The 21,346-nt window shown below is 35.1% G+C and overlaps 2 protein-coding genes across 3 annotated transcripts; both read right to left on the bottom strand.

Annotated features, from left to right (window-relative positions):
* Nucleotides 1-435: 435 nt before the first annotated feature.
* LOC110859678 (xaa-Pro aminopeptidase ApepP) lies at nucleotides 436-5,159 on the bottom strand. The gene is made up of 9 exons (XM_022108651.2): nucleotides 4,993-5,159; nucleotides 4,477-4,645; nucleotides 3,327-3,662; nucleotides 3,047-3,246; nucleotides 2,412-2,683; nucleotides 2,193-2,342; nucleotides 1,423-1,730; nucleotides 802-962; nucleotides 436-732 (listed from the first exon to the last, which is right to left on the bottom strand). The coding sequence occupies exons 1-9, from the start codon at nucleotides 5,104-5,106 to the stop codon at nucleotides 601-603; spliced, it is 1,842 nt and encodes a 613-aa protein (XP_021964343.1). The 5' UTR covers nucleotides 5,107-5,159; the 3' UTR covers nucleotides 436-600.
* A 621-nt stretch (nucleotides 5,160-5,780) lies between these two features.
* LOC110859609 lies at nucleotides 5,781-8,001 on the bottom strand. Of its 2 annotated transcripts, none has more exons than XM_022108570.2 (3): nucleotides 7,898-8,001; nucleotides 6,957-7,439; nucleotides 5,781-6,175 (listed from the first exon to the last, which is right to left on the bottom strand). In XM_022108570.2, the coding sequence occupies exons 1-3, from the start codon at nucleotides 7,965-7,967 to the stop codon at nucleotides 5,808-5,810; spliced, it is 921 nt and encodes a 306-aa protein (XP_021964262.1). In that variant the 5' UTR covers nucleotides 7,968-8,001; the 3' UTR covers nucleotides 5,781-5,807. The 2 variants fall into 2 exon arrangements, with proteins under 2 accessions (XP_021964262.1, XP_035715535.1); XM_035859642.1 differs by having other exon boundaries at nucleotides 6,957-7,418; nucleotides 7,898-7,982.
* Nucleotides 8,002-21,346: the final 13,345 nt, after the last annotated feature.

Below are 21,346 nucleotides of genomic sequence, written 5' to 3'. Positions count from 1 at the left end.
GCACCACGACAAGATTCTTTATTTGGGATACTAGTATGTGGATTCTAAAAAACATAGCCTGGACAAGCACGACACAACAAGCATGTTGAAACCTTCCCCTGTAAGCCTATTATGTTCCATGTGATTATGTGATCCCATGCGATCTATTAAATATGTAAATATGTATGTATTGGTTCTAATTATTATTCGTTTTCTTTTGTTAGTCGGACTTGCACGATTACGGTTGCACGCAAATGTTAGTTTTGATGTCAAGCAAAATTTGAAACTTTGAAATTTGAAACTAAATCACAAAATTTACTTTAGTATTGTTACATTTAAGCGTAACATTATGGGAAAAACAAATACAAGTACATAATTAATGACTTATTTATCAATATCGTAACTAATTTATTCGAGTGAATGCTTAACGCCAAACATATCACAGTTTTGCCAAAGTTTTCAATAAGTTTTTCTGACTGCCTTTTTCAAAGCTTGAAAGAAATTTATTTTTCGAAATTTTAAAACCCCTCCTCAAGTATAATTAGAGTGATGCATACATGTATTTATTTGGCAACATTTATCTGGGTATTGAATTGTTGAACCAGGGAAAACATCGACACCTTAAGGAAACGGAATGATTGGCTCGGTTTCTTTTAGCAGCCATTCGTACACCTGTATCCCTAAATCATTTTCAATAATGAAACGTCCCACGATTTGTCTGCATTTTTCTTGATATGCGTTCAAATATTCAATCTGCAAGTACAAAAATTAATTATGTACAAAAATATTAAAGTATCATTTTTCTTTTAGCGGTTAGCTTACTTCTATTTCGGTGAGAAGATCGATTTTAATTAGTTTATGTTGATAAGGAACAAAAACCATATCTTCCATTTCTAAAAAGCCTGAGTTGACAGAGGAAGTTACAACCCGAATCATATTTTCTAATCGGATCCCGAAATTTCCTTCTTCATAATACCCGGGTTCTGTAGCAGAGGTACAAATCATTAAACTTAATTCTAAAATTAGATTAGACTTACAATGCAGTGGTGTTAGATGGTTATTGCCGATATCGACCGGACTAATTTTTCAAAAATAAGTGGACCCGTGTTTTTTCGTTTCTCTGAACGGCCATGTTTACGCCCGTGGCGGAATTTTCAAAAAAAAATTTCAGCCAAAATCTGGATTTTTAAAAACGCTATAAGTTTTCGAATTTTAACCCGATTTCAAAAGTTATACCCAATTTTTGCTCAAAATTACTTTCCTGAGGTTATAAAAATTAATTTTAGAAAATTAAAGAATTTGATGGTTTAATGCCATTTCTGAATTTTTTTAAATACTAAAATCGATAAGTTTTTTAAAATTATTTGTTTTTAAATTAGTCCTGTCGATATCAGCGAGAACTATCTTACACCATCACGTTGTTAGGTTAGATTAACTTCTCACCATTTGAAATTACCATATTCTCCGTCAACCCGGGATCATCAGGATTATAGTTTGAATTTATTGACTGCGGACCTTCCCCCACATTTAAATACGCACCCACCCCATGTCCCGTCCCGTGTCCGTAATCATACCCCGCTTCCCATAAGTATTGTCTGGCCAGCGCGTCAATTGCATGTCCTGGCGTCTTATTTGGAAAGGATACCATTGCGATGGCAATTTGTCCCTTGAGGACGCGTGTATAACAGTCTCTCTGATGGTCGGAGGGCGTGCCAAAATGAAACGTTCGGGTAATATCGGTCGTACCATCGCTTCAAAAAGAAATAGATCATGTAACTATATTCGTTCGTATGGCTTGCACAATTATTAAGCAGCCGTAGCTGCCTATTGCGATCGTTTTGTCCGTCCGTCTGTCAGTCCGTCTGTGAGCAGGATATCTCCAGAACGAGTCAACATAATAAAACACGGTTTTCACCATTGTTTTTCCAACTTTTAGTTCTCGGCCGATCTCGAAAATTGGGTAAGTCGGACCACACCCCACTGCGCCAGGGGGTGTGGTCAAGATTAAATTTAACTTTAATTTTCATGTGGGGTTTAAATTTAAAGGAAATTTGACCGTGCTTTCAAGGACGTTAATATTTTTGAGCACATGGCTGACTAGGTCAGAGGTCAAGGGATATAATGGTCATATATGTCGTCATTTTAAAGATCGTTCTGATGCTACTTTTTTTATATTCGTTTGTAAGGTTTTATTTTATTTGATTAAGTCTTACAAATAGTGCGAGCCAGAGTCAATCAGATACATTTCCTCCGTCAATAAGCGTCTATTTGTTTCATTGGTGGGAAAGTAGTGGACAATAGCGCCATTCGGACCAGAAGCAGAGATCGTTTTGAAACTTAAGCTCACAAAATTCTCCTTTGTCCTATAGAACAAATATTTTAGCATTAAAGATTTAACAATAAATCATTCAAGAACATAAGCTTGAGGACACCTTTTGAAATCCAGTAATTTGCTTGCAGCCGACACTTCAGACACATTTTCTCCATCCTCCATTGCAACCTCCAACCAGTAGTAAAATTGACATAAAGTGGCAGCCTCTCTAATTAATGCTTTCTTCATCCCATCAATTTCCACCCAATTTTTGATCGCTTTCCGTAACGCGATTGGGCTTACTGCTATTATGTGTCGGGATTCGTCTACTACACTTGTAAGAGCAAAATTACAGTTTTTGCTAAAGTAGAATTTTCCATTTCTTGTGGTTGCCTGGATTATAAGGAACAAAAATGCATTAAATTCCTTAATTGTTTAGTAAACATACATACATATTCATTTTCATTCATTAGACTGATTATGATAGAGTTAAAATGAATTTCCTCTGATTTGAATGAATATGAGTGAAAGATTCCGTCATCTCAGATGAGTGACTGTGAATGAAAGGATTTCTCACTCCTTTCATTTTTCACCCTAAGCTTAATATATGGGACGGAGTAAGAAATGAAGTCTGATGATGTGAAATGAAATGAGTTTGAAATGAGTGAAAATCTTCAGTCAGAAATCGGAATGACTGAAGTTTGAATGAAAAAAGTTTTTTTAAGAGAATCATATTTCATATAGAATCGTATTTACCTGTCGCTGCAGTTCGGCAGAGATATTCTCGTACGGGTGAAATTCAATACTCCCATTTGTCACTGCTACGAGATCTTCAACTATGACGTCTGATAACTTCGAACGTTCAATAAAAAGTTGGATTTCCTCTTCGGAAAGTATCGCAAACGCAAAAAAGGTGGGAGCTTCTGGTAAATCAGTTCCTCTCAAATTCAGCAACCCTAAAAAAATGTGATAAATTCCCGAATAAATTTCCTAATAATCATCAATCAGTCCAATTTGTTTTTAGTTTTTAGCTAACATGCAATTTCATCGAGTTCAGTAATGACTAAGACTTCACCGCCTGCATTTACAACATCTTCCCGGATCTGAATCAATTTTTCTTCCACTGGTTTCCCAGTAAATTGAGTCGGTAGCTGAATTACTGCATTTGTTGGTCGAAGAGGGCGATCATCACCCCACGAAATATCCACCAAGTTAATACTTGTGGGGGTAAGGATGATATTTCCAAAGTTTAAAGAGGTCAGCATGGATGACCACTCCCCTCTTGAGTACAGCGTGGGGTCAACTCCAACGTTAGATTGAAAAGGTAAATTATCTCGTAACCATTCGGCTTGTGAGGGTGTTCCATCCAGTCCTGCATACATATATACAATTATTACAAACAATGTTACAATTATTAGTCGCAAAAAATTCTGAAAGGTTACCTGGCCGGTAAAATAAATTTTTGTGAAAACAAAATTTATGCATCATTCTCGCACCTTTATTTTACACCAGTTTCGCTATTGTCGGCAATGACGAAATTATCAGAGTTACTATGGCCAAATAACTTCTCAGAAAATGTTCCGACTTTTGCGACTAATAATAATAGACGTAGGGTGACCATCCGTCCCGGTTTAGCCGGGACATGTCCCGCTTTTTAAACCCTGTCCCGGCGTCCCGAAAATGTCCCGGTTTTGACAAAGTGTCCCGGTTTTTTAAATCGTCGAGAAAAATTAAACTATTTCACTTTTTCGCCAAAATATTGATGAAAAAGTACATTTTAGTACATAAATACTAGTAACATGCATGTAATATTTACTTAATTTCCTTTCCTGACTCATTCTCAAAATTCGGTGATATCTGAATCGCAAAGCACTAGATATTATGGAAAAATTCTTCGTCAAGCACTAGATATTATGGCAAATTTTTTCGCCAAGCGCTAGATATTATCGAAAAAAATTTTTTGGCCAAAGAATGTCCCGGTTTTAGTCAGGACAAATATGGTCACCCTAAATAGACGAACAGTATATAGTAGTTAATGTGCTTTTTTTCGAAAATCGAGATCCTCCACAAAAAAAAGCGTCAATGCTGTTTTTAGATATTTAATTGTATATAATGGTGACGTAAAGAAACACGGTTTTCTGCTCTGAATAAATGACACCAAATTTTATTAAGCCACCACCACCAACCATCTTTCATTAGGGTCCAGTTGTCATCAATTTGCTTTTCAGCTTGGGTGTAGTACCGGGCATCAGTCCACAGTAGGGCAGAATCCGCCGTTATAATTGCAGTTCCTGAGGATCCATCAAATCCAGAAACGTATGCCAGCCGTTGATCACAGTCAGCCCTTCGAATGTTCTAATACGGTAAAAACATAACTATTGTTATAAAATCATTTATTTAATAAAAAAACATCCCGGGTGAAAAATTGAATGGATTTTATGTCGAAATTTGGCTGCGTTTTATGCAGAGAATTAGCTGGATTTTATGCAGAAAAATTTATGCCGAACGAGTTTGTGCACAAAATTTGCAGAATTGTGCTAAACCTTCTTGCATAATATACCTATCAGAAGTTTTATGCAGAACCGTTCATACTTTTTCTGCACAAACCATTGTTCCGGCCACTTTCATATGTCTAATTCAACATAAATACGAATTTCACCCGGGATGCTATAATCTTAAAATTTAAACGCTACGTCACTTACGTGATGTGCATCTGATGAGGGTACGATATAAGCAGAGAGATACTCTGGTCCAACAATTGACGCATTTAACATGAGCAATCGTAGCTGTTGTAATATTAATGTCGTATTCTTCATTGTTGATGGAAATGCATAAATTTATGAATAATAACCAAGAGTACCAGAGGCCAGGGACCACGATTGAAGAATGGCATGAAGTAAAATTCTCAACTGAACTTCGTGATTTATCTTATCTCAAGATAATCACGACATTGGTAAATTAATTGATACTGCTCAATTACAAATGGTATAAACATACATTCCATATGCATTTGAGTTACGATTGGTGGCTTAAGGATATCATGATTTGTACCCGTGTCATTTAATCAGTATAATAATGATAACCTTGACAACGTATTTTGCACCGTTTTTGTACGAGAATAGTATAAAAGAGATATTCACCAAAAGAGTTGATTATATTCTTAATCCAGCCTGAGAATGACTGTAATATAAAAGGCAAGAGTTTCACTAAATTAAATGCAAGTGACAGAAGGCTAACAAGGGAATATTCCGAGCTGCCCAACGAATTGAGGGTTCACACACTATAGTAAAATCACCAGAATACACCTCTTCCCCACCTCTCCCACTGGCAACCGGATGGTCGTGGATTTGACTTGACGGATAGTGTGTTTTATATCGGAATTCCTCCAGTTTGTTGAATAAGTCAGGTGCAAATCTTGATAATTTTTAATGGGTGTCAACCCATCTCGTTGGACACCTCGGAATGTTCCCTTGTAAACCACATGAACGGATCAATGAATAGAATTTGAGTTTTTATTTCATATTCGCTCCCATATTCGCATAGCCATATTTCGTGGAAACGTCTCATTTCCTGTATTTTGAACTCGTATCCCTTGATACTTGACGTATGGATATAAACCATATCCGGTCCTGACGAACTCGGACCATCCTTTACTCGGGACCGTAATTGACGTTGAATCTCCTATCGATGACGAAGAGGACTCCAAGTTACCTAGCCGATTACTACTTTCGGACTGGATTACTCCAAAAGCAGACGCGGTGCCACCTTCCGCCCGAAAAAACAAGCCAGCGTAACTGCTCGATACGTTCCGCCAGTGAAGGTTTGGCCACAGCGTTTGTGGTGACGGATGCAGGGGCAGCTGAACATAGATGAATCCCAGAGGAACTAAAACCATAGAGATGGATATTAAGGAAAAGGAATTTACTGGTGAAGAGTACGAGTACCTTATTGTAAAGTGGGACATAGATAGTTTGAAAGACATTGAGACACAATTTAATTGCGCAAACCCCAACTTCAAAAAGAAGAATGGAAAAGTTATCTAGCAGCATCTAAAGCCCGTGGTTGTTTTTTTTTGCTTTAGACTTTTTAGTGTTTTTGAATAAAACAAAAACAATTAATCATTTTTTTTATTAATTTGAAGCATTGAAATTCTAACTTTAATTTTCATAAAGTTTGCCATAACCAAAAATTTGTAACGCCTTATCGATTATCCATAATTATCCTTATTTCATCGATCAAATCTGGCCATTTTTCTCGGAACTCATTCGACCTATGTAAATATCAAACTATTTGACTAAAACCCACAAAAATGTATAATACATTCATGGATTTACGCATATTTACGTATGTGTGCATGCATATTTCAAAATTATATTCTGTTCAAAGTATAGACTTCAGTGCATTATGGAGTTAGATAAAGTGCATTTAGAAATGAAAATGAAGCCATGTTTGTAAAGTCGTAAAGCTTCATTTCTAATTAGCCATGCACAACTACATATGATCGCTACGAGCTTATTTAGATATAAGTATGCTACTAAAATTGTCTTCAATTTGGCACGGTCAGTGATTAATTGACCTTGATTGTGGTCGAGGGGTTATAATTATGTATGAGAGTCCCACAAAGAAACGAGTTTAATTTATTTTACTTGATCAACCATACTCTTACCCGGGTTATCTCGTAGTTGAACTACCATATTTTGAAGCTCGGGTGCCGTCAGCGTTGGTTTCTTTTCGCAAACGATCAAATTGCTTTTCGAGCACGGAACATCTTTCCATTTTCCGTCCTCGGAAGCCCCAACTTCCACTACGGTCGCATTAGGTGACATTTCCATGCAGCCATTGTCACCAGTTTGATTGGTGGGATATCCGACGTCCCAGTTGGTGAAGGACATCGCGTCCCCATCCGCCCAGACGAAATTAGTACTGCTGGATCGGTTTCCGTCCAACCAAATGCTGTTCTGTACCACCATATCCTGGAAAATCCAGGTTTTCAGGAAGTCCTGTTCCTGTCGTGATTTTATGGATAGAAGGCGGGCCGAATTTTCAGAACATATCTGAACAGCTGCATCCCTTTCTTCGAAGGAATCATAGAATTTGAAACATTTTGAGTCTTCGAAGGAAGTCCAACCTTCGCCACAAGAAACAGCGTCTAAATAACGAAAGGAAAATTAGATTTATTGGCCAGGGATTAGTGAAAGTGAGATTAATGATTAGGATTTGGAATTAATTTCGAAAATTAAGTAATTGAGGATTGAGATTAGGGTTTAACTTGGCTGGGGATTAAAATTAATTTGGGATTAAATCTCCAACGTCATTGTATGGATTTCTTTAGTCCGATTTTAACTGGTATTTTTGACTCAACGTTTTTGCTGCTGGAGCTAATTTAATCCCGCTTTAATCCCAACTTATTTTTAGATTAAAATTAACTTTGACTAATGACCTCCGAGATTAGGATTTGATTATTTGTTCTTAACTACAAGGGATTGAGGATTAGGGATAAACAGCCTAAAATTACACATGGAAGATTGCGATTAAGGACTAATTAGTTCCTAACATCAATCCTCAATCCCGGATTAAATAGGCTCTGTGATTGACAAACGTACCAACCTGCTCGAAAAAATTGATGACAAACGACTAAAACGGCGACAAAACAAATGGTTTGGCTATAAAAAGACATGTTTAATGGGCTGACGACGATGCGCTATTGACCTGAGTTCGATTAATGGCACTCATTTTGTGAAGTTTGATGAGCAACTAAAGGTGTGAAGTAACCTAAAAATGCCGAATAGGGAGGGTCCATATATCACGTCATGATTTTATTGGTGGGGGGTCGTTTAGGTCTTCCTATCTTTCCCATGTTAAAAATCCCTTATCCCTGAATGTATTCACACATACTTTGAGTGGGTGGGTGGATGGAAAAATCCAGAATTTTTGATGACGTAAAATATGGATGGCCCAATGTGTGTATTATCATGATTTATTGTTTTATTGTCCATTAGGTCCACTTATCCATGCTGTGACCCACTAATTTAATTTCCTAATAAATGTCAATCGCGTGAAAACAATTTGAGCCCATCATTGCAACGAATTTGGTGCAAAGCTCGGGCCATTCAGAAATATATTCCTCCCAACTTATTCTATCAATCAGTCTGCTTAATCTGATTCTAATTAAACTGTTGCACCTGTCGGATATAAATTACATTTATTTATTAGTAATTACCTATAATTGACCATTGTTCCAACGAAGGCAGACAGTCAAACGAATTTCGATTAAATTATGTTTGCCAAAAAGCTCTTGTAGGTGAGGTGATGTAAAAGTGAAGGAAATGTGAATAATGCAAGGACCATAATTATTATTGTACATGTAAATTATGCACATGTCATCCAAATTTTGACATTCTAAGGAACTGTTTTATTCTTGTTTTGTTATTTTATTCGCGATGCATCGCCTCACCTAAGATTGATTTTTTTTGTTGAAAATAATTTATTTTGTAGTTTTCAAATATTAATATTAGCTTAGTTAAATCATTCATTAATAAATTTTCGTTGCTTCAAAATTAGCCTGCTTAACAAAATTTGTTAACTTATTGTCCATTATTCAGAATTAAAGAAATTAAGTTTGTGTACCGTCATAGTTTCTAAATTATTTATGTCCAAAACTTGCCTATTTCTATTTGCGCGTTTCTATTTATATGAAAAAATTGAACTGACGAAAGCATTATTGCAAACTCAAATGTCATATGGTAAACTCATTCAAAGAAGGAAGATTTACATAAAATAAGTATTAGAGCTAAATATGTTTTACCGAAGGTTCGATAATTAAAAAACTAATATTATTCAACGATGGAATTTTATAGTAAAAAGTTTTATTTTGCATTTGTACATAAAAATGTAATAGGATAAAAGCGAGATTAGGCATTTCATTCGCTATCATTGGTGAAATTGGACAAATTAACTATCATCATGAACTCAAATATTTATCAAAAAGTAATTATCCCACTCTACTACACGTTTCATAATATGCTTTTTTATTGCGAATCTTATTCACCCATTGTTCCATGCATTCCATGCATATGTACGTACGTATGTACGTGTGCATCTACACTTACATATTCGATAATCTGTGTATATTAGTTATCTTACATTAGTTAAATCTTAAATTAGTTATTGCCTTGTGCATTTAAATGCACACAGTTGAGCCTGTTTGTCTGTCTTTATAAGTACTCGGGATAGTTTTCATCAAATAGGTAAATCTGTATGTGTGTTACTGCCTGAAACTGCAAAAGGGGAAAATTGAGATGCGTGTTTCTGACATTGATTGATGGATTGTGATTATGTTGCAGGAAATAGATGTAATTGTCAATTTATTCAAAAACATACGCGACTGGATAGGTTGGTAGTTTCCTCCAAAGGTGGCGCTTGGGTGTGATGCATTATTTTGTGGTGCTCCTACCTTCTTCTTTACTACTGTCCACTACTAATTAATTAATTTGCATAAAACTGTTTAAATGCGATTTCCTGCATATGTACTTGTTCCGTCGAAAAATGCCTTCGTGAATAGTATATATTTTATAAAATCCACACAATATTATCCACAGGCCGTCGATCACAGCAGGTGCAACAATTGTACATAATGAAAAAATTGGAATATGCATTAAGTGCAAAAGCTGAGTGGAAATTAATTTGACTGACAATGGAACCTTTTTTCAAGCTACACGAGATAAGCTTAGTGACCTATGCTAAAAAATCAAGCTAAAAATTAGAAATGACGTGGAACTTATCTTCCCGTTGAATGGGCACTTGGAGGTCAAATACTTGAGGGCAAAGTTCACAGTAGCGGCCTGTTTTTTTCTCAAGCGGGCGAGCGGAGGAGTGAAAATTTTCTCCTTCGAGGTCACTCCGCTCCCTTCACTCTCGCACGCTCGCACTTCATTCAATGCATATTATTTTTGACAAAACTTCACAATCTCGTAAATTGCTTCATACATTCATATAATTTTATATTTGGTTTTAAAAATCCTACTATCCACCGATCCGTAATAAAAAAAGTGATGATGGATGATGATGATGATGAAATATAAAATTATATGAATGTACGTAGGTGTTTTATTATTAATTTTCAAAAGGTATGTTCCGCACTGTTTCTGACCAAAATTGTGATGAAATAACAAACTTCAAATACATTTAGGAGGCTGTGATTTTTTTCAGTTCTTAAGGTTAGCGTCAACACTAGCAATAAATCGGCAAACTTTACCTCGACGGAAAAAATGCTAGATTTGCAAATTAAATATCGTAGTGTGATTTAATTTTTAATGCTGGATAGGCAATACGTGTCGCAGATTTATGGTTGAATGCTTAAAATGTACAATGAAAACTGCCCAACACGAAACACGAATTCAATTGGGTCAATAATTTTTAATTATGGCGAAAGGAGGTCTCGGGCAAAAAGTCGCCAGGACGCTCAAAATCCGTTTCTTCCACAGAAAGGCTCCGGAAACTAGAGGAACAAATAATGAGAGATCTGCGATTGAAACTGTCCTATTTAGAAGATGAGATGGGTGTTCCAAAACCAGCAATTTGTTCCATGTTAACTGAAGACTTAGGTATGAAAATGGTTTTCTCCCGTTGGGTACCAAAATTGCTTCCGGCATTTCAAAAACAGGATCGAGTCGACTTTTGCAATGCAAATTTTAACCTATTAAATGAAAACTGGAACCTGCTCAATATTTTATTGGCTGCATATGGTACTTGGGTTTACTATTATGACCCGTTGACCAAATAATAATTCCCTCATTGGAAGCACGAGGGGTTGCCACCGCCCGTGAATTGAAAAGTGCAAAAATCTGACAAAAAAATTGATGATGACCATTTTCAAGGATACCAAAGGTCCCCTCCTTATAAAATTTATTGCTGGAAATACTGCAATAAATGGGGCCGTGTATGCAGGAACCCTGAAGGAGCTGCGTCCTCCGGTTGAAAAGAAACGTGGGGTCAAAATAAAGAGTTGGCCTTTTTTTAGACGACAACGCGCCACCTAATACCTGGCTTTTTGCGAGGGTTAGTGCAGACGAAAATCGCTTTACCTGCACAAACCACGCCCCGTGCAGTCCAGACTTGTCCCTTAGTGATTATTATTCGTTTCGAAACTTAAAGAAAAACATCAGGGGAAAACGGTTTTCGGATGATAATGAAATCAAGTCGTAAATTTTGGCATATTTTCGAGGTAAATTTTAATGAATTATTGCTAGTGTTAATGTTAACCTACAGAACTGAAAAAAATCACAGCATCCTAAAAGTATTTGAAGTTTGTTATTTCATCAAAAGTTTGGTCAGAAACAGTGCGGAACATACCTTTTGAAAATTAATAATAAAACACCCACGTATGCACCAATTTACGCGATTGTGAAATTTTGTCAAAACTAATATGCATTGAATGAAGTGCGAGCGTGCGAGAGTGAAGGGAGCGGAGTGACCTCGAAGGAGAAAATTTTCACTCCTTCGCTCGCCCGCTTGAAAAAAAAACAGGCCGCTACTGTGAACTTTGCCCTCAAGTATTTGACCTCCAAGTGCCCATTCAACGGAAAGATAAGTACCACGTCATTTCTAATTTTTAGCTTGATTTTTTAGCATAAGTCACTAAGCTTATCTCGTGTAGCTTGAAAAAAGGTTCCATTGTGAGAACCACGGATGTTCAGTCAAACAGATGTCTAATTTGGGTTCTTCTGGAGACTTGTAGAATTTCAACCCAAGTACGCTCGATTAAGTAATTGATCAAAGTAATTGAGTAGTCAATTACTAACGACATTACTTTCAGGTACAAAAATAAACCGTAATTTTAGTTTTTATTTATTTGAAAAAATTTAATTGAGGAAAACGAGATTGTAAACTTAAATTTCATCTGGTAAACTCATTCCGCGAAGGGTTTTGGAACAATTTATTTTTACCGAAAGTGCACTAATGTTTTTAAAAACTAATTTTGTACAAGGCTACAATTCTGTTGTAAAGAATGGACCGTAGTTTAATCTCGAACTTGTAAAAATTTAACTGAAAAAAACGAGATCCGGAATTCCAGGAAAAATTTGTTCTCATAATGAAGTCAAATACGCATAAAAAATATAAGTATATTGATTCATCTTCGTTCATATATACATGTGCATAAGTATTTAAATTTAATCGATGGTCTTGGTATGTTTTTGTTTTCCATTTCAATGCATCTGTTGGAGATCATTTTTACCAAATCGGTTGAAATATGGGGCAGGAAAGGCTTGAAATGGCAAAAGGGGCGAGTTGAGATGCGTGATTCTGACATTGATTTATGGGTTGTAAATATCTGTATGTTGCAGGGAATAGGTGTACATATATAATTACAAATTGAATTGTTCAAGTAAAATAGTTGGAGGATTCGGTAGAATAACTTGCCCCATAGGAGGCAGTGGGGCAGGATTCATTCTTATAGGGCGTTTTCTTCTTTATTTCTCGGGTTTAATCAATTCCATTACTTTCCAATTACACTCTAAACAAAATCATTACCAAATCATTACCAAAATGCACACTTATATGACTCTGCAGAAACGGTAATAATAACCACCAGCTGGTAAAGAAATTGATTGAACCCGAAGTGGTAATAAAGAACACTTTTTGGGATAAGATTGATACCGTGATGTATGACAGATGTACTACAATATGTAGTAAAATGTCTACCGCCTGGTAATAAATCATACCACTTTGTACACGGTATGCTATTCATACTGGTATTAATGCTTTGTTTTAGTATACCCCATTATTACCAAATGTTGTGCAGATTTCCACCAAAAAGAATAGATTTTTTGCTTTTCTTTACAATAATCTTTCAATCAATTATATTTATTGTAAAATCATTTTCAAACATACTTACATAATTATAACAGTTGAGTATAATGCAAACTATTGAGTTACATACATGCACATGTATACATACATATTTACATGAAATTTAAATCTGCTCCGATTTCCAACTTAAATTTTTGTTTCACTGAAAAAATAAACAAAAGATTAGTATTAGCTCTTTCCTATGTATAGTGGTGGTGCTCGAGCACCATCTTGATAAGGCGCCTGCATATGATAATTTGATACTTACCTGTTTTCACAAATTTCCAGAAGTTTTAATCAGTTTTTTCACTGATAAAAACTTCTGGACAGAATGTATTAGTTTCGCCATGTTGACTTGAGTTGAGCTGAGCGAAAACTAAAACTGACAAAAGCGCCACTGTGTAGCGTCTCCGAATTCATACCAAATGTATTAAAATTCTTACCACTATGGTAATAAACTACACCAAAATGTAGATCTCAGTTGCACCACGACCGAAAAAATTTGTACTACACTTAATTAAAATTATGGTAAAGAATGATATCTAAATTTGAAGGATATAATTACCGGCTCGTATGAATTTATTACCAAAATTATAAAGATCACTTAAAATATTGCGGTGGAAGGCTAGTTACCCGTTTGGTATTGATACGGTAATAATCCCGTATAATTTTTGTAGCACGCGTAATTACCAAGAGCTCGGTAAAGACGCTTATTAAGAATTCTTTACCAAGTTGCTAAGAGTGTATGAAAATATAAAAGAGCAGACTAATTTCGTGTAAACAAAAATTTCTATTGTGTAAAGAGTGTTGATTTAATTCGTTCCAATTTTTCCTAAATATTTGAGAAATTGTGACTCAAATTGGTAAAAACTTGGGTTCTCTTCGTGAATATTGTGGTGCGCATGATTATATCTTATCTTATAGCATTGAAATATTTACAAGGTAAATAGTAAATATTACCTTGTTTGAAAGTAATGCTTACGTAAATATGGTTTAATACCAAAAAGCCATCATTGGGACGAGTAAATCAATACACTTTATAAAGATTAACAAATCTAGTATTTACATAGAATCAAATATGTATAAACTCGGTACTGTTATTGACTTGGTATTAGGTTACTACCCGGTTGGTAAAATTTTGTTTCCGACTGGTAATTATAAGTAAATACACATCCGTTCCCCGTTGTTACATTGCCGGTAGAGTCGTCAATATATTCCACCCAGTGATGATTAAAATATGAAATATCTAAGAGTTCAAATGTAGTGGCGAGTTTAGAGTCGAAGTCGAGTCGATTACTGGAATACAATTGTAACAAGCTGTTAAAATGTATGCAATCACGTTAAGCTAGTGCAATACAAAGAGCTGACTAAAATATGAAAATTACGATGATCTTATCAATTTCAATAAATGAAAAATACTCGTGTGACTTTAAAGTGGGAAAAGAAGAAGAAACTAAAAACGGTACTGAATAATAAATATGCAATTGTCACCTTTGATCTTGGACAATGCGAAATAGAATTAAGCGCATTCCCTGCAATATATATTCAGAATCCATCAATCAATGTCAGAATTACGCATCGCAATTTACCCCATTTGCAATTTTGTGCCTTTCCTGTAGCATGTGTGGACGAATATATTTAGTAAATTTCTACTGAATATCACCATTGGTCATGTAACCTTTTAAAGATACGTGTCTCGTTTTATTCATGCTGTCATAATCTTCGCATATTTATGTCCTCGCATCTTCACTCGATACTTTGATTAGTTAATAGATTAAATTTTCATAAATGAATTAGTGAAATTATTTTTGTATTAAAAATCTTAATTTGCATATAAATATAAATAGGTATGCAAATTTCCAAAAAATGAAACAATAAAAGGTTTGGAGAAATTAATACCCTAAGGAGAACGTCACCTTCTCTCCTAAGGAAGAGTATGCATGGGAAAAAATCCTGAAACATATTTGTCAGACAAATTTGCAAAAAGCTTTTTTCTACACTTTTTAAAAATTATATCGTGGCAAGCAATTTAGGAAAGAGTCATATTTGTATAAATACACGGAGAGAACCCAACTTTATTAAATTTTAACTCTTAAATTTGTCTGACAATTTCTTAGAAAGCCATTTAAATAATCCAGGTGCTCTGTGACAAAAAGATTTTTTAATTGCTATTAAAATCTTGCCATCAGACAAACCATCTGCAGATTGTAAAGAAGGGTCTGCATTTTAAGCCAACTCATTCATAAATTGGTCAGTGTTCGAAAGATGCTTAGAGAAGTGAAAATTTCTCCCAAAAACTGCATGTACTCCATAAATTTTATAGTTTGAGAATAAATTATCGGACAAGTTATGTCAACACGTGTGATTACCACTTTTACATCTAAAAATGTTGCCGAGAACCATGTTCAACCCAGATAATTTTTCGATCATGTTAGTTTGAAGGAAAAACTCATCAGAAACAAGATCAAAATGCAGCACTGGCGCAGATGCACAAAATTCTAAAGCGCAAAGCCACAAAGCAGAGATTCCGCTGGAGAATCGATCGTTACGTTGTCATTACTGATTTTTAATCCATTAATCTATACATTTTCCAATTATTACGAATGCCGAACGTGTAATTTATTCCAACGAGTTAATGGATTTATGTAATCAGGGAAGACAGGAGAAGTACTAAAAGTAAAAAAAAATATGACAAGAATACAAAAATTAAGATGCTTGTAACAATTTCAATAAATGGTAACTAAACGGCTCGGATTGAACATTAGTAATGAAAAGGAAAGTACAGACAGCACTCAATAACATGCAAGTGTAAACATCTTTGAAGTTGAACAATGCAATTTATAATTACACGCATTCCCTGCAACATATTTACAATCCATCAATCAATGTGAGAATCACGCATCTCAATTTACCCCATTTGAAATTTCCTGCTTTTGTCATAGCATATATAAAGTGATTAGGGAATTTTCTAATAAGTTATTTTCATCATCGGAAGCACAGGTCATGTAACCTTATCAAGTAATCTCTCGTTTTAAATATCTGTGCTGCAAAAAAGCCAAAATCTTCAATCCCAAATTTTTAGACGATCAATTTTTAACAAAAAAATTGTGACGTTACATATGTAGGTTTGCCCAGAAATATTTTGATTTTGTTTACTAATACAAAATTTAACATTTTACAGACTTATTTCGTGAACAGTGATTAAAAAACATCATGTTTGCATACATGTATGTACATATCATTTATAAATAGATATTTAGCTTACAAAATAAATATATAAAATACGCTACAAATCTGATCGAGTATTTATTTAATCTAATTATTCTAATAGAAGGCAACTCGTTTCAAATAGTGTTATTTATCTCATTTATATGTCTAAACTAGAGCTAGTATTTGCCATGCCACCTAATAAATTTGAAAAATTTGATAGTAAATACTATACATGCATACTTTGCATGAACTGTTTTTAAATGCATTACGAAAAAACGTACAAATATTTTGGTGTAATAAGAATGTAACTTTAAACTGGCTCAAATGATTCATTTCTCGTGCCCCCCCCCCTCCCCAATTCCGGCATCCGTACTTAACGGGCTCCCTTTCTACACCACACAGCAAATAATTTGGTGTAAATCCAGTCCGGTGTAGCCACATATGCACACCGCCGGTGTTAATTTGCCTGGATTGCTACCGCGCGGTGTGCATATGTGGCTACACCGGACTGGATTTACACCAAATTATTTGCAGTGTATGTTCTGTCTCCATGACAACCAGAGTCATCTCCTCCTCCATGTACCACCCCCCGAACATAAATTTCGGCTCGAAATACGGTCGTGCGAAGCTAGCCTTTATATTTATGCGCAGGGGGAAACAATCCCTTGCAGTGTGGCAATTTCCGTATTTCCAGGCCTCCATTACACGGTCAGATAACAAGGACAAATTGTAACATTCCTAAAATACCAAATCCTCATTTATTCTTTAAGGGTTGGGACAGAAATTTTGGTCAATAAATGAAAAATTTCTCGTCTTGTTTTTTATAGTACAATTTAATTCAAAAGTGTTTCATATGCATATAGGTTTAGAGTCATTCACATGTTAAAAAATTTGGTCAGTTAAGAGCACAAAGTTATAACAATTAGCATGGCAGGGTAGGCATCGATAAAATTTACAACCGACAATTTCTCCTATTGTTGAATGAATCCGAATATATTGTTAATTAAATTGTTTACAGTGACCCTGCTCGATGTGTTAAATTGTTTATGTATAAGCAGTATTGTTATAAATACTTACACAACCTAGGAAATGAGTACGTGACACGTATATTGTATTGTTCGTTATACTCAAGGGGGCGTTATTTAGTTGCTAAAAAAGTTACAAGCCAATTTTTTAATCAAATTTTTGTGTAATCTTATAAAAAAATTTGCCAAACGAGGGATATATTTTTATTGATTTGCTGCCAAACGTAATTTAAAAAAATTAAAATCAAACCATGTACAAAAATTAATTAAACAATTTGACTTAAGTAAGGAAATGTTATTTTTATTCAAATTTACTTAGCACAGAACTTCCTGGATTTAGGGGAATTAAGTGGCCCCCGTCCCCAGTGGGTTCGTGATATACACGTCACGCCAGGTAACTTACTCCGATTTTTTCAGAAATCTACTCCAGTTTTATACTTCTTCCGAACACCCCATAATTTAATTTGCAGAATATTTTTAAGTACAAGTTTCTAATCTATTTTCTAATGCTGAGTAACAATAATCGGATTAAACCGTAAGTTCGAGAGGCATGCTCAAAAGGATTTGATTTTTTTAGACTTGTAAAGCCGATTAATGTGCAACGAGGCAAATAATTTGATTGTACTCTTCCCTAATCAATTGATTTTTTTATATAATTAAATTCGTGGTTACGTAAGGCGAGTGAAATTTTAGTATTTTAACATTTATTTTGTTTGATTTTCAGCCACAGTGTGATTATCACCACATTTTTTGTCGTCGGATACTTTTATCCCTCAAAAGTCAGACTCGGAGATTTAATTCCCCCTCAAACGTCCTGAGGACAGGATTTGTCACCTGCGCAAGGTCACAGTCGACCTGTCCAGGAAGTAAGACATTGTCAAAAATTTAGATATAGATTTGTATTAATATTCGAATCTAAAATTGATTTTAGTATCCGTATTTTATTTTGGTCGTTCCGAGGTGATTTCATTAGCGAGCTACTAATTAAAACTACGGTAATGTGAATCTATTAAGAAACCATTTATGTGGTTTACTTCCAGAACTTTACTAATAAAAGATACCCACTTACAATTTTAGAGATCCAACGTCCGACAACTGAAAAAACAGGAAGTACTCAAACTTATCGTAGCAAGCATAAGGCAAGAATAATTTAATGAAAATTAATAAATTTTGTAAGACAACAGTTGATTTTTATTTTATTTTAGTAGGGAAAACTATCAAACTTGACTGGTCAAGAAGGGACAAATAATATCACTAGATAAGCAGATAAAATTTGAAAATCACAGGAAACGTAAGAAATTTGAGTTAATTTTTAGGGCTGTGATAGGCAGCTTCACACGGCGTCGGCCAAATTGGCCGCGGCACTTAAAAAAATGGTGGCGTGCGACCTAATATGGGCGCGGCCTAGGTCAGACATTTACATAAAGGCTTCATTGTCGGTCTCAGAATTTTGGCCTACAAATATATGTAGGCTTCAGATTAAGAGCTTGCAGCCTTACCGAGGTTGGCCTTGTCCACCCCAGTTTTCTACAATATGCCGCAGACTTAACTCGCCACGGTCAAAAATCCAGAAAGAGGTCGAGGTATAAAATGTCAGAAAGAAAGCGAATCCGCCCATCAGTGCACTCTAAATACAGAAATCCGGGCGTTCCTCTCATATGCATAAACATTTTGATGTAGACTTTACTTTCGGGAATATTATTATGTTCTATTTTACGTTAAAAACATGAAACTACGTTCAATACGTTACCAATTTATACAAAATGATGTATTTTTTAACAAATTTAGATAAGAACTACCTGCAATTGGTTGGGATTAAGTGGGTTACGTCCACATTGAATCTGGGTGGTAGGTAAAATTCAAGCGAGGTAGGTTAAATTTGCTCTGATTTTTCCTTAGATGTAGCTCCCTTTTGTTGCCCCGTAATTTAACTGGAAGGATATTTTAAGGGCATGTTAATCTTTCTCTTGATTTTTAGTCTTGTTGTTAATGATTTAGTCCATAGTTAAAATTGGCAGTTCAAATTTTAGTGTTTTCCTATTTAATTTGTTATCCTTTTTCTTTTAGATCGCCCCCCTTTATACGAGAAAGTTTTATCCTTCAGATAGAAGTTTACACTCTATCTCAAACGCCTTGTGGAAACGACTTTTTACCCGCACGAGGCCACAAGACCTGCCGCCTGTTAGGGCAGTGAGTCCATGCCAAAAATTCTTATATTTGAATTTATAATCAAGTGTAATTAATGAATTCATAATTAATTCTAGTATGTTCATTTGACGTTGATCCGTTTGAGGTGATTTCATTTCGGAGCTACATAGTTAATACCAGCGCAGGGTAAATTATTAACTTCATGGAAAAAATTGACATCTACAAATTTTATAAAAGATTTTTTAAATTTTATAGATCAATATCAAGCTCAAAGCTTTCTGGGATTGGAAACGGGTACGTGGTTCACGTCTAACAAGAATCGGTGAAAGAAAATTCACTCGAGGTAGACTAAATTTACGATGATTTAGTTAAATACCTCCATCTGGCTATCCCAAAATTTATTTTCAATATTTTGCAGGACAATAGTGTATTCCTTAATGAAATTAATCAATAGTTTATTGCAGCAAATAGAAATTTAGTCTTTCAGCATTTTAATTTTAATTTTTTGTTGATCCCCAGCCCTTTCGTCGGATACTTTTGTCCTTCTAAATTAAGGATCTTAAGCATCCTGAGGACTGGATTTATACCTTAACACAGCCTGATAGGATTTGCCCCTTTCAAGTAAATCTATGCTAAAAATTCTCATCTGTATTTATGAAGTCATAATCATTTTTATAATTAATCAGTGTCCGCATCTCACCTTGGTCGGTCAATTTGTGGTGCTTTTATTAGCAAGGTACTTTACGAAAGGGAAAGGTGAATTATTAATGAACTGTTTACCGAAATTTAGGTCGCAGGATTAATTATGACTCCTGTGATTTTACAGATTATAGACGAACCCCTGACCACAGTATTCCAACCTGTTCATCTAATAATTGGGTTAGAATATTTATAGTTTAATCAAAGATTTTGTAGACAAAAGTTAATGATTAATTTTATTTTAGAACGGAAACCACATAGGCTTGACTGCAGTGGCTACGACATTTGGAGATTTGTAGAAAAAAAAATCCAAGCCTTTCGACAAAAGTAGGCGTTCAGCTAATGTTTAGACCTAATTTCGCTGCGATAAATATTATTATGTAGCAAAATGATAGAAATTTGTGCATGTGTATGGTTAAAACTGAAACTCTGGTAAAAACAGGTTCCAACCATGTTCATAAATATTTTGGAGGTGATTTTGAACTCCGGAACGTTGCTATAGCGCAATACATAAGAAAATCAGGCAGGATTATGCATGAAACAATGGCAAAAATATACATTCCAGCCCTTTTCACAATTATTGTGGCATGGGGTTAAAGCTTTTAAATGCCATTATGGCTAAAAATTATACTAATTCGTAAAGTAGGACGTTCAACACTGGAACTTGGTCAAAACTATACGTTCCAAACATTTTCACACTTAGGAGGAAAGACCCTCTACATGCCCCTCTCAGATCTCGATGCCCTTTGGATATTTTGTAGTGTCCCATGAATGTACAACAACACTGAAGTGGTTTCATGCCATGGCCACATTTGCGCCCGCCACACCCACTCAAAGGTGCCCAAAAATTGCTTTCACTCTAGCTTTCAACCATTCAAAACCACGCCAAAAATCCAATTTTACTCCGATTTTGAAATTTCTTTCACCATTATACTCCTAGATAGTTGCTCTCTTATGTCCAACATCAAACTCAACTTGTTCGATGGTTATTGCGCAGAAATAATTTGCTTTGTTGATTACTACAACAATGCTCATTCAGAATTTTAAATTTTAAAAATACTAAACATTTCATAAAGTTGAGTTTGATGTTGGACATAAGAACACAACTATCTGGGAGTATAATGGT

This window comes from Folsomia candida, unplaced genomic scaffold (assembly GCF_002217175.1).
Source record: "Folsomia candida strain VU population unplaced genomic scaffold, ASM221717v1 Fcan01_Sc027, whole genome shotgun sequence".
Lineage (NCBI taxonomy): Eukaryota > Metazoa > Arthropoda > Collembola > Entomobryomorpha > Isotomidae > Folsomia > Folsomia candida.
Note: the sequence above shows the minus strand (reverse complement) of the source record. Positions and strands in the feature narration are given on the sequence as shown.